Source organism: Argopecten irradians, chromosome 8 (assembly GCF_041381155.1).
Source record: "Argopecten irradians isolate NY chromosome 8, Ai_NY, whole genome shotgun sequence".
Lineage (NCBI taxonomy): Eukaryota > Metazoa > Mollusca > Bivalvia > Pectinida > Pectinidae > Argopecten > Argopecten irradians.
This window is the reverse complement of record NC_091141.1, coordinates 34,101,601-34,117,867: the sequence shown is the minus strand read 5'-3', so window position 1 is coordinate 34,117,867 and position 16,267 is coordinate 34,101,601. Positions and strand designations below refer to the sequence as shown.

The 16,267-nt window shown below is 33.9% G+C and overlaps 1 protein-coding gene across 5 annotated transcripts in view; it reads right to left on the bottom strand.

Annotated features, from left to right (window-relative positions):
- Positions 1–110: 110 nt before the first annotated feature.
- The window catches only part of LOC138330182 (kinesin-like protein KIF21A), a 107,799-nt gene continuing 91,642 nt past the window's right edge, over positions 111–16,267 (bottom strand). For 4 of the 5 annotated variants that reach the window (XM_069277625.1, XM_069277621.1, XM_069277622.1 and 1 more), the window contains 9 exons: positions 13,308–13,439; positions 12,428–12,570; positions 11,646–11,829; positions 10,072–10,233; positions 9,497–9,614; positions 8,754–8,924; positions 7,869–8,068; positions 6,888–6,931; positions 111–5,546 (listed from right to left, as the gene is read on the bottom strand). In XM_069277625.1, coding sequence (XP_069133726.1) covers positions 5,272–5,546; positions 6,888–6,931; positions 7,869–8,068; positions 8,754–8,924; positions 9,497–9,614; positions 10,072–10,233; positions 11,646–11,829; positions 12,428–12,570; positions 13,308–13,439 — 1,429 coding nt within the window. In that variant the 3' untranslated portion in view covers positions 111–5,271. The remainder of the gene's footprint in view (positions 5,547–6,887; positions 6,932–7,868; positions 8,069–8,753; positions 8,925–9,496; positions 9,615–10,071; positions 10,234–11,645; positions 11,830–12,427; positions 12,571–13,307; positions 13,440–16,267) is intronic. The other variant, XM_069277624.1, reaches the window with a different exon arrangement.

Below are 16,267 nucleotides of genomic sequence, written 5' to 3'. Positions count from 1 at the left end.
AGATACTGTACCTTCCCACAAGCAGGGTAACTCTTTCATATGCAAAGACAGAATTTTCTCTGACATATGAGAACATTTGAGTACAAGCAGTAAAGAGACAACAAAATGAATTGAAAAATATACATTTATTTTTCAAAACGACATGCACATTGCATACCACTGTATAATTTGTGCCATTGAATAAATATTAACTGAGGTCCCCAAAAACAAGGGCAGACAACTCCTGATATAGGGATACCTAGATCCTTCATACCAAATGAGACAATATAGATGAAGAAGACCTGATCAATTGTATAAGCATGAATTGTGTGAGACATTAGTGTTTATTATCAATTGAAATCTTTCCTTCAAGTCTTTTTATTGAACATTAATTATCCTGTTGCAGTTCAATAGCAAAATTTGAAGGAAAAAATTTTGGGATGACAATATATATATATATCAAGTGATGAATAAACAGCAGCATGGTATATAATGCTAATTTCATAGTACATTTTCGACTAGTGACTTTAATGACATAGTTAACGGAACTACATGAAAAAGAATGAAGTAACATGTTAGTACATTACACAGATTTTGGCAAATGAATCATGAATGCTATGAACAGCGGGTGTTTAATGATGGTATATATAATACAATGCAAGATTGATGAATTTTTTTTATATGTATATAATAAATATTCAATAATATATATTTTACTGAGCATAATTTGGAATAGTTTTCATAAATGTCAAGAGATTTTGATAAACCATCTTAATCTCTGTAAATGTGTATTGTACATGGAGAAATGTTTAAACTTATTCAATGGCAGCATCACTTTGAGACAATCAAACATTGCGACCGACACACAACAAAACAATCGGTAGCAACCATAACTCAACAAGCAATATTTACATCAACTGGCAAACATCCCTAATAACAGGATGTAAGGGAGGTCACTCAATCATTTTAGTACTGTCTAACTTCAATACTGAGGAGACCTTGCTCATTCAAAAAGGAAGTAAGAGTGTCTGAATAAAAATCTGCAACCCACATACTTGTCTCATATGGACGGCTAGAGTCCATCCAAGCAATAGCCAAAATGAAACGAGGATCAATATTTTGTGTAATGCTTTACAAAGTCCATATGACATCTTTCCCTGCAGATTACATTTTCATGAGATAGATAAATGCTGTGTGTTACCAACGAAACCTATCACAGAACTGTTATATCTTACTCATTCACCCCTGAAAATTCATAATGAACTATTCCAACCTTTGAAGCCGAAGAGTTCAAATATGTCATCAGTGGTGAATGAGTTAAACTGGAATGCTGAGAATTGTGAACCTGCTCTGCTACACCGCCCATTAAACTTCACAGTTTTGTTGGAGTTGTACTACTAAATTTTGTTAATAATTGAAACTGTCTATAGATTAATGGCCAGAGAAAACTGAGACAAATCTTATAGCAGTTTATCTAGAACGGAAAGAAATTGTTAATTTCTATAAAAACATATAATTACACATTGAGATCTGTAAGATTTGAAAACTGATGAATTGAGACACAATATTCCAGTGAACACATCAGATAAATCAACCCTGTTCCTGACTGAAGAAGAAAATAACTGGCTAAGTTCAGTATAATTTTTTACTGAAAAATATGTCGATCATCTTACCCTGTAGTTTTATAATTTGAAAACATCCCAGCGAAAAGATATTTCTGCAGTTCAAAAGATTAATTTTAGTTATGAATCTAGAAACAAAGTAAATACAGTCAAACCTGTCTATAAAGACCACTCAAGGGATAACAAAATGGTTTTTATAGCCAAGTGGTCTTTATACACTGGTTGAAATGTGTTGAAATTGACTATATGGGACTAGGAGGAAGTGTTCTTATTATTATTAAGCAGGTGGTCTCTATACTGAAGTGGTCATTGAATCAGGTTTGTATGACAACCAAGAGCGTTTGTTTAGGCAGTGCTTAATAGCATAATTTATATGTTATCTACATGTTTATGATAAGTAAATTATGACCGATTGGTCCTACTATAAAACCTTTTCTTCAGCTTGTTTAATTGTTTTATGTGAAAATTAATGGATTACTGGATGATAATTAAGCCAAGATTTGATAGTGGATTAATTCCATGGTAACCGCGTCCCATATGGACGTCAAACTCACAAACCAAAGGTAAAAGGTTACAGTGAGGTCATCAGATGCCTATTATGGGTTAGATTTCCTTTAACTCATTCATCCCTGAAGACACATTTAGACTCTCCTAAATCAAGGACTAGAGCAGTCCATTATGAAGGGAGGGGGAGATGAGTTAACTGTCAGGCATACTTTTGTTGAAATTTTTATATTATACATTTTAATGTTGAGCTGTTACTGGAATGTTGATTATATCATACTTTGCATATGTATGATCTTTATTCTATAAGCTTAAGTATCATATGCCAGGTTTAATCTTACCTATTATTGGAAAACATTACAGAAACTAACTCATTCACCCCTCAGTACACATTTAGACTTTTCTAGATCAAGGCCTAGAACAGTCCACTGTGAAATTTCAGGGGTGAATGAGTATAGAAAAGTACCTCAATTTAGGATTGTTTTCTTAACTTCTAAAATGGAGAATTTAAAGTTAATGATGGAAACTCAGGTAATATTTTGCATCAGATCAATAATGATCATCAGTCTTAACCCTTGGTAACAAGTCTCTGTTTTAAAGAACAACTTGAAAAGCAGTCTTAACCCTTGGTAACAAGTCTCTGTTTTAAAGAACAACTTGACAAGCAGTCTTAACCCTTAGTACCAAGTCTGCTACAAGGAAAACCTTGTAGGTCCGCCTGGGGCCTTGGTACAAAGTCTGTGTTTTAAGGAACAATTTGTACCACAAAGTACAGGCTATAACAATAGTTAACACAGTTGAGGAACAAAAAATGTCAACTACAAAGCTATATCTCAATATATATATATATATACAGCTATCAAGTTTGGCATCACAGTGGCTTATTGGAAGTTGATGTGCTATATTGACATATACATACGCATTTACAAACAGACATCATCAAAATATCTCATATTTACAGAAGTAAATTCAGTTCATTAGCAAAACATTTCAAATAATATTTACAAAAGCAAATTAAATTTTCATAATATACTTCTTAATATATACATATACACAGCAGATACTTCTTACGAATTCAAAACAAAGCAAGTCAAAATTCCTTTCAAGAAATAGCACTTTTCTGATGATATTTTAAAATAAACAGATTCTATTCATATACTAAATCGACAAAACATGTCAAGTTTCTTTGAAAGATTTTGCTGTGAATTTTGTTCAATTTTTAAGCATGAAATAAGTGCTGAAGTTATTTCTTACAAGCAATCATAACACATAAACAATAGGTCACATATTAGGATCATATACCTCCTTAACTCTGCAACAACACCTAGATGATGGATGTACCTACTTAGTAGATACCTGTAATTAGGAATATTATTGACGATAATTAACTGGAATGCATCAGTTTCATATACTGTAAACCAACTTTCTTTGTGTGCGATTTATTTTCGTGAATTTCACTATCAAGGTAAATTCATGAAAGTTTATCTCCACAAATTGATTTCTTGGACCATTCTTGAACAATTAAATTCAAAGATATTTTCATTCAATTTTAAATCAGTGAAACTTGTTTCCGTGAACAAATTTTGAAATGAAAATCCCGAAATTTAGTAGTTGCAAAAGAAACTTGGTTAACAGTAAATATGAATTGGTCTCTCCTGGGTTGCTAGTGACTGCAACAGAACTGTTTAGGAGATGTCTACAAAAAAATACATATAAATTTTGTTCACGCAAACTAATATGATATATCATGTGTGTGCACAAAGAGAAAACAACTCTTCAACAATAGACTTGATAATCAATATGCTTTTTATCAATATCCATGTAGTCACGCCCAGAAGTAACATCACAACCGTTATCATGGATTGTCATCATTTCTTACCACCAAGACAAAGAATGGTGCAGAAATATTAAAATAAATGGTAACAAATCCAAATACTATAGAGGTAATATTTCTTCTATAGAACCACATGTAATTACATTTTTCTCAAGAGTTATAACTTCTCCTATTATGTCTTTGCATATCACGGAGTTATCTCCCTTGGCAAAAGGCATCAATTGAGATATTATTATTTTGGTAGTGAAACTCACGTCTTTTTCACTTAAGAATATGACTTTCCGTTCCCATACAAATGACATCACAATCAATACCTGTTTGCAGGTGCAGATAACTCAATATATAATATTCAAAGACGGATTAGATCAAGTTGTATTTTTCTTCAGAGTTTATAATTTTTCCTACAAAACCATAAAGTCATATTCCAAGAATATCTTGAATGTTGTACTCATATGCCGTTACAGTTCTTACATATACAGCAAATACCACAAGTTACACATATTAATTAAATCACATAAATAGATCATTAAGAACGAACAAATGCCATTGTGGACAGGAATAACAGAAAAATGACCCGTGTAGTTTATAGAACTCTCACACATTTTTATCAACATACACAAAAAGCATTAACAATTAACATTCTCTCTTAATTCATACATGCATTCACCTTAACTCATTAATTCACCCCTTAAAATCCATAATGAACTATTCCAGACTTTGAACCAGAAGAGTCCAAATGTGTCTTCAGGGGTTAATGGGTTAAAAGATTTTTCAACAGCAAATTTTTCAACATTGTTAGCAATATTGTGTATACCAAGTGTATTTTCAATATTTTCAATAATTAATTATAAGCAGTACAATTTATATAAATCAAATAAATGCTGCATTTTTGGCAATCTTTTTAAGTACATTAATAATGACATGTTTGCAAAAGCTTAAAACTTCTTGACTCCCTCAAAAAGATAGATCACACCTTTTCATGAGTAGTACATAAATTGTACTTGGAACTGCAATTTTAACCCTTTTGTTTTACTAAATTTTTGTAAATTGGCATTTAATCCTTCCACATCAATCAGCAAATGATTAAAAATTTCAATTACTTCTCTCGCCAGATCTATCGTTCCCTGATCCATCTGAATAATTTCAATCGCCATTAATAAAACAGGAAGTACATATCATTTGCTACTCCAGGTTACCATTCATGATCACGGAAAACAAATAATGACCTTGAACTTCAATTACACTGATCATTTCTGGGAAAATCTATTAATAGTCTTTGTAATATCCCAAACACAGTTGGAAGTTGCAGATATTCAGAGTCTGTATCATGTGTCAAAAGATCTTGTGTAGTCGACCTGTTTGAATAACATTCGGGTTTGTTCTATAATTAGCACTTTTCAAATCCGATGGCTTTTTAGACACAAGTAGGCTGTCTATCTTCACACTGGGTGAGTAGTCTCCTCTGTAGCTGTTGTAAATTTTCACACCAGATGGCGCCAGTGATTTGTTGTTTTTATGTTGCCATGGTTTCCGTTGGTGTGCTTGCCGGACTGGAGTCACCGGAGTCGGACATCGATTTAAGTTTCCAGATTCCCACAGTGTGGTCACTAGGGTGAAAGGAAAAGCAACGGAAAAATAAGCAAATAAATAAAAATATGAAAGGAAAAATAATAAAAAGTTAAAAGAAAAAAGCCAACTATAATGACTGTAAACAAAACAAAAAGAGCTATAAATAGACTATGATCAAATGATATTTTAAAACTATAAGGGGAGTGTAATCCTACCAAGCTATAGTAGAGATCCGAAATTAATTTCAGTCACCCCCAATTTTTTTTAAATGGACTGGTCTAGTCTTTGATTCAGAAGAACCTAAATGTATTTTTGGAAGTAAGTGTGTCAAGAGCTTCAACAAAATCTTAGAAGGGACTAGACAAAAAATGGTTGTATCTGATCAAAGAAATATGCAGGGCTTAAAATAATAGCTAATAATATTTCAATAACAATATTAAATATAATATGACTTATACTCTTATTTTTATTTTTGTATTTGTTGATTATATAGGATGCAGTACTATTGTTTATTTGTTGGACAACTGGCCTTTCTACTGACGAAGACAACTTGTTTAAATGTGATAATACATATCAATATATCGGAGTGTCTCTTCTTTACAAAGGTATCAGATCTACGTGATGGACAAGTTCTGGATTCAACATACAAGAACAATACAAAACAGACACGAGAACAAAATACCCTGTAAATATTTGTTTTATATGCATTTCAATATGATTGTATTTGTTAGCTTTAGAATAAAAGGGTTTAGAAAGTACAGTTTGAATCTGATTTTTATTCAATGAGAATTAGTAACTTGATGCGAAGTTTGAGACAGAGAAATACATTCATGACAGAAATTAATTTCATTAGAAATATAAATCTAGAAATTTCAAGCCAGGAAAATTCAAGCAAGGGTAATTTGCATTTTTGATGAAATTTTCTTAGTGAATGAGGACATCTTTCAGAAAACAATTAATTTGAATTTGATATTATGAAATTGATTCAAGACATTATCTTTAAGTACTTAAGACCCTGTGTGATAATACTAGAAAAACACAAATAAATACTACAGTTAAACAACAGACAACCAACTAATATTGCCAAAAATTGAACGTGAAAAGTGAGATCTAGAACAACACTGACATTACAAAATATAGCATGCTAAAAACAAGCAAGGGCAGACAACTCTGAGGGTCAAGTGACCAAATTCAACTAAGGTATGAAGTAAAATCACACGTACGCCGTCTATACAAGATATATGTGGAAAACAAAAAACATAGACTGAAGAGTTCAAATAAAGGGGAGATAACAGCAGTACAGGGGAGGTCACTCCGCGCAACCCATGCTGGTGGAGGGAAGAATACAAAAGGTGTAAGAATTCAGATATCAAATTCACATGTCTGAGTGCGACGGTACTGCCACATTTTGACCACAGGTTCACTGGAAGATAAAATATATTACAAAATCATTCCATATGATGAGGAGAGCTGGATGGGGGACTCTCATAGAACCAGTGTATAGAGGAACTGATTTGTAGTTTGATATGAGGGTTTCTTTTGCGATTAACTCAGTAAATATAACTTGCAATATGAAGACCAACTGTCATAGCAGACAATATGACAACAACAAAATGTATTACAATAAAACTTGATCCCTGTCTATTCCACAGTAATTTCAATGGCAATTTCCTCCTTAATTAATAGAAAGGCCAAAAAAAAAAATTGTCTATTTAGGTTTACCCGAGCAACCCTAATTTTTGTACCCCCGACCGATCCCCCCCCCCCTCTCCCCCCTTTTTCTACGAAAAAAAGTCTGGGTTTCGATCTCAGACTATGGTTCTGGCCATTACTTTTGAGTGAAAGACACTTAAAAACAAAATCTCGACCAACCGACCTTTTTTTTTTTTTTTGCCAATGTAACCCTATACAGACATATTTTTTTGCCTGATTTAAACCAGTATAATCCGGAAAACTGGCAATAACAGCCAACATGTTGATCCTGGTGACATCCGGTTTACACAAGTGACATTGTATAACAATACTTAACACTTTCCAAAGACAGATATTAGAAGTATTGATTGAAAGAATGTGATGATAATTCCCCAACGAAAAACTACATTAATAGGTGGAAATTTGACTTAAGAAACCAACACCATTCTAATAATGTAATATTTGTAATTTTTGTAATATTTAAGTCAAAACATAGAAAAAGATTTAAGATTCAACACTGTATTAGTACCTCAAACACGGATAACTTGTGAATCTATAGACTATTTTTGATAATCTCTCATTATGACTATTCACCTTAACACTAACCAATTTTCTCGACTTACATTAAACGATTTTCATACAAAGTTTCTACACTCATCCATACTTACTTAGAAGCAGTGAAGATGGAGTTGGAGTTGGTCGCTATGGAGTTGATAGGCATGATGTGGGCTTTGATATCGCCGAGGGCCTGACATGTATCCACGTTCCACAGTTTGAGGAATCCACTACGACAGCCACTCAGTAGAATGTCACTGCTGGGCATGAAGCCGAGGGCACAGACCCAGTCCTTATGGGCCGAGTTCAGGGACTGAAGGCACAAAAATATTACCATAGGTACAGGGCATAATTTCACTAACATTCCTTAGCTTTAAGGAATTCCTTAACTTAAAATTCCCCTAGGAATGCATTCTATAAGTAAAGAAAGTTTCTTAACTTCAGATTTTTGCCTTTACTTCTGTAATGCTTTCATATAGAAAATTTAAAGTGAATACTTTAAGTTAAGGAATGTTCCTGAAACTGGGCCCTGTTTTTATATCTTACCATATGCATAACAATTTAGATTTTAAAGTATCTTTCTATACTTTTTTCATGATTTTTTTTTATTTTTCTTAATCAACTATCTTAGACATTTGAAGAATGTAATTTTTTTGCCTGATTGAAAATCAAATTTCTTTAACATTCTTAATATATATTTAATCTTAAAAAATAATGAATCTTTTATACTACCATAACATAAATTTTTGTTCCAATTCCTCCAATCGATGTGTTTACCTTCTGACAAGGTTTATGTGTTTTTTTTTTGTGGTTTTTTTTTTAAATTGAACTTTTCTACACTTTAATTCTTAAATCTTGTAGATTTTTGACAAGGAGAGAATGAATGATGACCAGTTTTATTTTCTGCCATTTTCATTTCAACAAACTTTATTGACAAGATGTTAGTCAAAAGTATTAAATTTCTGCCAATTTCACCCAATATGATGCACAATACTGACCAGTTTGAGTTTATTGGTGGTGAGGTCCCACTTTTTGATACACATGTCCCGTGAGCCACTGAACAGTGTGTTACCATTGATAGCCAGAGACTGGATCCCATCGTAGTGAGGAGGCTCTAGATTATGTTTGGGTACCATGATGCCAGCCCGCTCCTCTAGAACCTCAAATACCTATTACAACATATCAAATAATGTCAAATGTTTAATTTACCTGTTGAGTAATTGTTATGATATAAAATTTATCCCATTTTTCCAACAAGAAACTGTGCACAGTAGAAATACAGGATTCTCATGAGATAGAGAAAGTTTCACAAAGCAATTGTTTGATATAGGATTTTTTATAGTTCTTAGAAGAAATAGAAATAATAAAATCATCTTAATAACAATTTTGACAACATATCTCTATTATAAATTCAGATTCAGACTAGCACAGAACTGTTTCAATCTAGAAAAAAAAAGAAAAAGATTATAGTCAAACCCATCTTGAAGGAAAGAAAAATGTCTTTATGTACCAGTCACATTGTGTTTATATTGACCATTTGGGACTCTTAGAAAATAATCTTAATAAGCAGGTGTTCATTATACAGAGGTGGTCACTAAGTCAGGTTTGAAATGCAGTTATATCTTCTCTAATTTGAGAGTTTTAGTAGAGATAAATTGCAAGCAAATTTTTAACATATGTATCAGAACTTTTGGAGGATAGTGTATATAAGTAAATAAGATGGTGTAGATCTTAGTCGTACCTTGATGTAGTGGTCCTTTGAGCCAGTGATGACCATGTCATTAATTCCCTGTTTGTCCACAGCCAGAACCATCACTGCTGCTTGATGGCCGCCGTTCAATTTACCAACAGCACTGAAGCTGCAATAAAAGGGGACACAACTCTTACATGACTATGGAGACTGATTTCTTTATGACCTGACATGTTCAATGTACATTTAAAAATATTTTTCATAGTGTTTTGTGTATTATATGTTCATCACAAACATTTTTTTCAACTCGTATAAAATCCACATTTACCTTAGAGAATATAGGTAGCAAAATTGTAACTTTATCAGCAAGCTCCATACATGTATCTCAAGTACCAGATAACCTTTTACAAATTCAAAATGGTATATACATGTACTAAGTACAGACATGATTTTTTGCTATTTTTATCTTGGATCTAAAATATTGAATTCATAATTTGCCTTGAATCATTCCAAAAAGTATTAATTATTAAGGATTTAGATGTTATTTTTAAAAGTTTCTCTATGTAAACCATGTCCATGAATGATACCAAATTATTGCCCACAATGTTTTGAGAAGACGTAACTACCTTCTGAGGTCCCACACCCTGACGACACTCCCCGCTGCACTGTACAGAGCCGTCCCATCCCTATTGAGGGCGATGTCCGTGATGTGGTGCTCACCAGGGGGCAGTTCTATCTGTCGCTGGGATGCAAAGTTGACAGGCCCGTCATCCGTAAGACCAGAGGAACTGCAACAGAGAAAGTAACATCAGTAACTATAGTTAATATAACATCTATTTCATGACCGGATGTGCACTTATAGCTTTCTCAATTTTTCTGACTTTTTAGTTACTATTAAAACAAGAGTTTGGGCACCCTGGGTAAAACTGGGCACCCTGGGTAAAACTAGGCACCCTGGGTAAAACTAGGCACCCCAGGTAAAAATTTTCACACCGGGTAAAACAGGGCACACTGGGTAAAACTGGGCCTCCCTGGTAAAATTGGGTACTTTGGATGAGAAAAGTGCAAATATTTCTCCCATACTTCACATGGATATCCCGTGGTTGTTAGGAAAAAGATTATATGACTTTTTCATATGTACATATGTAGGATAGAACTATTCCACCCGAGGGTACAGAATTTTGGGTCAGAACCGAGACGTGAGTTTTCTGACCCAAAATTCTGTACCCGAGGGTGGAATAGTTCTATCCTACATAATTTACCGAGACGTGAGTTATTTTCTCACATTGCTTGTCAAATTACTTACACGAAAATTGAGGCAGCCATTTTGTGACAAAATCTTAACTTCTTAAATAATTGATCGATTTTAAAAATAAGAACGCCATTCGAAAGAGCTCATCAAAGTTTGGTTTATATTAATAAATATAAACAAGAAATCTTAGGTAAAACGGTTTGAAATGCAAATTAAACAAATGAAATGGTAAAGAAATCCGGCAAAACAATCGAAAAGGCAGAAGAATGACGTCAACTTTGCCTGATATGACGTCATCTCATTATTTTTCAATTGTGACGTCACAGCTATGTAAGATAGATTTATCTTACATAGCTGTCTTTCATGGGACAATTCTATCTTACATGGCTAGCTATATGAGAAATCTCTATCTTACACAGGGGGGTGTAAGACAGCTCACACGTGCTAGACATCAATACATGTGGCGTAACTGCTGGGCGCATTGTAGATGACGTCATCAATTTTAACGCATAACGACGTTCCTGCAATAATGGCGCGATGAAAAAGCTGGAAACCAAGTTGAATTTCATCATTTTTTCTACTATGTATGGGAGAAAAAGAATCTTACATGGGTCTGTGAAGTGGACAAGGATATCTCAACCCTCGTGAAAGATTTTGGCCGTCAAAACTCGGCAAGCCTCGGGTTGACCGGCCAAAATCTTTCACTCGGGTTGAGATATCCCTGTCCACTTCACCCATGTAAGATTCTTTTAATCTTTAAGGGTGGAATGACTAAAACTGGTCTTTGAGTAAGAGACAAATTCATGTTAACACATTCCCCCCTGAAGACTGCATTTAAACTCTTCTATTTCAAATGTTGGAAGAGTTCATTATGAATTTTCATGGGTCAATGACTTATGGTTAGTCTGATATAGAGGAAGACCTGACAATGTAACAATGTTTCTGTACCTCAATGTTTTAACACACTGGGCCGGACTGGTACGGATGTCCCATACATTGATGTAGGACTGCGACACCGTGAACACGAGTCGTTGCTGCTCGCAGTATTTGACTCGAAGGACGTTGTTGGGATGTCCTCCCAGTGACAACACCTCGCGACCTGTCTGGAGATCCCACACTTTGGCTGTGCGATCTGAAACATCAATTAATACGTACAAAATACCTAGACAACATTACATGACTTTAATAGATGCTACATACTCTTTTTTTTTAGGATTATCTATCAAGTTTTTTTTTTGAGGTTTCAAATTCATGCCAACATACCATATTCAAGCCAATAAGTGCCACTACCTGTTTTTGAGGCCTGAATTTCATTTATCTCAATTAGATTTGACCAAATAAGTGCCCCTCCCTCTTCTTGAGACCTCTGAACTTTTATTTACCTCCAATAAAATTCAGACTGAATATTTGATTTCTTTTTAAATAGTAAATCATCATATGAATAGAAAATCATCATATATATTAGGGGCATTATGGCTTACTTTGTGCAATACTATGTGCAATACTTTTATGAAATTTCAAATTTGTCATTTTCAATTTCAAAATTTCAAATTAGTCCAAATTTGGCTCTATTCTGCTCATTTTTTCCCGCAATACTTTTAAGTGCCCTGGGTGCTTATATGGTCAAATATGGAGAAAAATTTTTTCTGAAGACAGGTACCAAGACCATTAAGGATTTATAACCACAGTAATCAGTGGATCTATATTCTCTCATTAAAGAGAAACTTTACCTTTACTACTGGTGAAGAGGAGATCTTCTGTAGCGTCCACACACAGGATGGCCTTGGTGTGACCTTCAGCGGTATGTGTACACAGTACAGGGGTGACCTTGCTGGGGGCCGCGATCCGTCCGTTGTTAGGTATGATACTTCCCCTGGGTAACAAAACATCAGATATCATATATATAGCGGTTACTTCTTGGCAATGACATTTTGGGGATTTGGCGGAACATTGCTATGAACATGAAAATTTGATTCATGAAATGTCTAGAAATGGTTCAGTTAAAAAGGTTTTTGAAAACCAGATTGCGGAAATTTAAAACCGCTTGAATTTCACTCGTATGATTTTGGGTAATATCACAATTTTGATACACGCAAATAACAGGCTATACGGTATATAGCAACGGTAGATAGACTAACAGAGTTCTTGTTTGGATATGCGAGAGGGTTATAGAGGATAATAGTGACAAAACCTACAAGCAAGTCATTTTGAAGGTAATGTGCGTTGTACAGAGGTGTCAACAAGTATCAACTAGTGATTGGCTAAGCATTGTTGTTTGAAAGATTAATTGATGTTAGATACATCATGGAAGAAACGGTGTCTGTGATTGGCTGATGTTTGATACCTATTACACTTAGATACAATACGTTTTAAGTATTATTATTTCTTATTGTCTGATCAAACTTGTTTTAAGGGTCAATGGAGGTTAGATAGGTATAATATGTAACAATGTTTCTGATTGGCTAATTGTACCTGCTGGAAAGTTCCATGGAGGTTAGATAGTTATAATAAGTAACAATGTTTCTGATTGGCTAATTGCACCTGTTTGAAAGGTCAATGGAGGTCAGATAGGTACAAGATGTAACAACGTTTCTGATTGGCTAATCATACCTGTTTGGAGGGTTGATGGAGGGAGGTTGTGTATTACTGGTCAGACGAGAGAAGACGTTGTCGCCGGTGATTCTGGCTCGACGAGTGGACGTTGGTGAGGATGGTGGGGTCGTATCTGAGGAAGTTGTGTCGCTGAAACAAAATGTGTTTTTGTTAAATTTTAAAATATCAACAAGAACTGTCCCATCTGAATTTTATGGAATTCTTAATGGGAACATAATTAGTAGAAGGTTTATCCAATCTCCAACATAGCAAGCATTTAATATATGCAAAAAGGGAGACAACTCTGTAATATTTCAGGCAACAGAAATGCCAAATCCTCAAAAAATAAAGTTTGCTGAAACTATAAACACTGTTATTTATAACACTTGAATCAATATTACCATAGAGAGCTTCAAAATAATAAAGAAATTCCTACTGATTTAAAATCTTGTTTTGGTCTGTCACGTAAGGATTGTTACCAACTTATAACCACACCTTTTGGTAATACATGTTGTTTTGATTTCTTACTAGAATTTGTTATTCCACACAAAAATCGAGAAAAGTGTCTCGTAAAACATATTTAATATATCCGCAAATTAGTCTTTAGAAATAAAAGGATTTTAATCAAAATAGATATAAATATTATATATGACAATAAGTATGGCTGTCTATTGACCTGATACATACTCTAACATGAACCAAATATACCGTATTCGACCATAATAACCATAATTACCGCCCAGCTGGGCGCTTAAAATATTACAACAAAGGGAGGGGGGTGCTTAATAGGGAACCAATATGTAAGAAGTGGATGAAAAAACGCTTTAAAAAATCGGCCATATTTTAACTCTTTCTGTACTTTCTGTGTGAGGAGGGGTTCTTACAGGGGGAGGGGTGCTAATTATGGCGAATATGGTAATCAGCCAACTACAGACATGGGAACTGTGCACAGAAATATACCAATAACTTAACATCCAAAACTGATTATTGGTCTGACACTTTCGAAACTGTACATAAAAGGTTAATTTTTTGTTGCAATGACGCAGAACTTTCTGCCATTTAAAAAGAGAATTTGTAAATCTTTTATTCCTTGACATGCTCCGATTATGATATGAATACCAATATAATATTCTTTGTTGAATTTACCAAATAATTATGTATGAAATATTTTTATTTCATGAGGTTTATATATAGATTTATGAGACAGATATTTGAGCATAAATTATAAACAATATGTTTTTTATCAAAAGCTTCAATCAAGTATTTAAATCCTACACATAAGGTTGATATATCAGATCATTAAGCCTATGTAATTAACATTTGACAGATAAAAAGACGGGCTAGTAACCTGCTATGTTTTACGACTATTCAACCATCTGTCCATTACCATAAGTCACTATATGCATGTATAGCTTGATTCATCAAGATATCATCATAAAGAGTTTATCAGATTCAATTAACAGTAAACAGCTCTTATCAACAAATAAACCATACAATAAACATATTCTGATTAATCTTTTTAAAAATCGGTCCATACCACACAACCACCAAGCCATGCTCATTGTGTATAAGATGTAACCTGGTGCATACCTTCGGTATACAAACCCCTGTCATTAACCCATTTACCCCTGTTTTCTGTAATGGACTGTTCTACTTCTTGTAGTGGAAGAGTTCAAATGTGTCTTCAGGGGTGAATGAGTTAATTTATATAGAAAAAAAATGTATATATAAGCAGGCTCCTTTATGAGAATGACAAATGTATGTTGATACAAATTAATGTAAACAAAATCTGACTCTTCTTTCTCCAAGAGAAAAGTAACAATGAAAGAAATAAAATTGCTATAAAATATATAATCGTATAAACTATATTAAAGAAAAACTATAAGCATTATATCATTACACAGTAATGTCAACTAAACAAAAGAAGAACGGAGAGTAAAATCAAGGGAGGTAACCTATTTGGGATGGAGGAACTGGAATTATGTTCAAGGGAGGTAACCTATTTGGGATAGAGGAACTGGAATTATGTCCAAGGGAGGTAACCTATTTAGGATGGAGGAACAGGAATTATGTTTTTGGTTGGTTAAAATAAAGGCAGGTAACCTATTCAGGTGGAAAAACAAAGAGAGAAAAGAAAACAGGAGACAGGAATCAGTTGCACACAGTGCCCATAAGATACATAGCAACTAATATGGTTTAACCTTTCACAGAAAAAAGACAAGACTTCAGAGAGAGTTGGTGAAATGATAACATTAAACCATATCAAACCTGTGTATAAAGACTACCTGGAGGGGCCAAGAAAAATTGTCATAATACAGCCAAGTGGTCTTTATATACAGGTGAGATTGTATCTCAATTTACATTTGGGTCCTAAAAATGGTCTTATTATAAGCAGGTGGATAGCCTTCATGCAAAGGTGGTTGCTAAGACAAATTACTGTACCAAACAGAAGACACCATGAGAGAGATGACTTTTCCTAAAAGAAGGTACCATAAAGAAGATGGCTTTTCCTCCACCCAACACCCATATCAAAGTATACCTTAAGTTATGTCTGAACACAAGATTATATTCAGCACTTTTCGGACGCTCTTTCAGGATCACTTTCTCTAAGAGCGAATAACCAATCTTTCTTTCAGGGGAAGACAACTCTTCAGTGTTACACTGTTTTCTGTCAGGAGAAGATAACCCTTAGATTTAAAATCCATAAATTGACTTTTATTCTGTCACCAATCACCATTTATCTAAATACAATCATTAGATCATATGGTTTGACAACTAAGTTAATTTTACCTTTAGTCAGCCCATAAATCAACATTATTAATTTATTGTCAATCCAACAGACCGGTTGTGTTACTATAATGGTTGTTGATTAATACAAAAATCCTCTGCCATAAATTTGTCTCTTGTGCCTTGGGTAATCACATCTATAACCAATATCAATTTATCCAGTTCTTTCAGATCAAATGAAAATGAACATC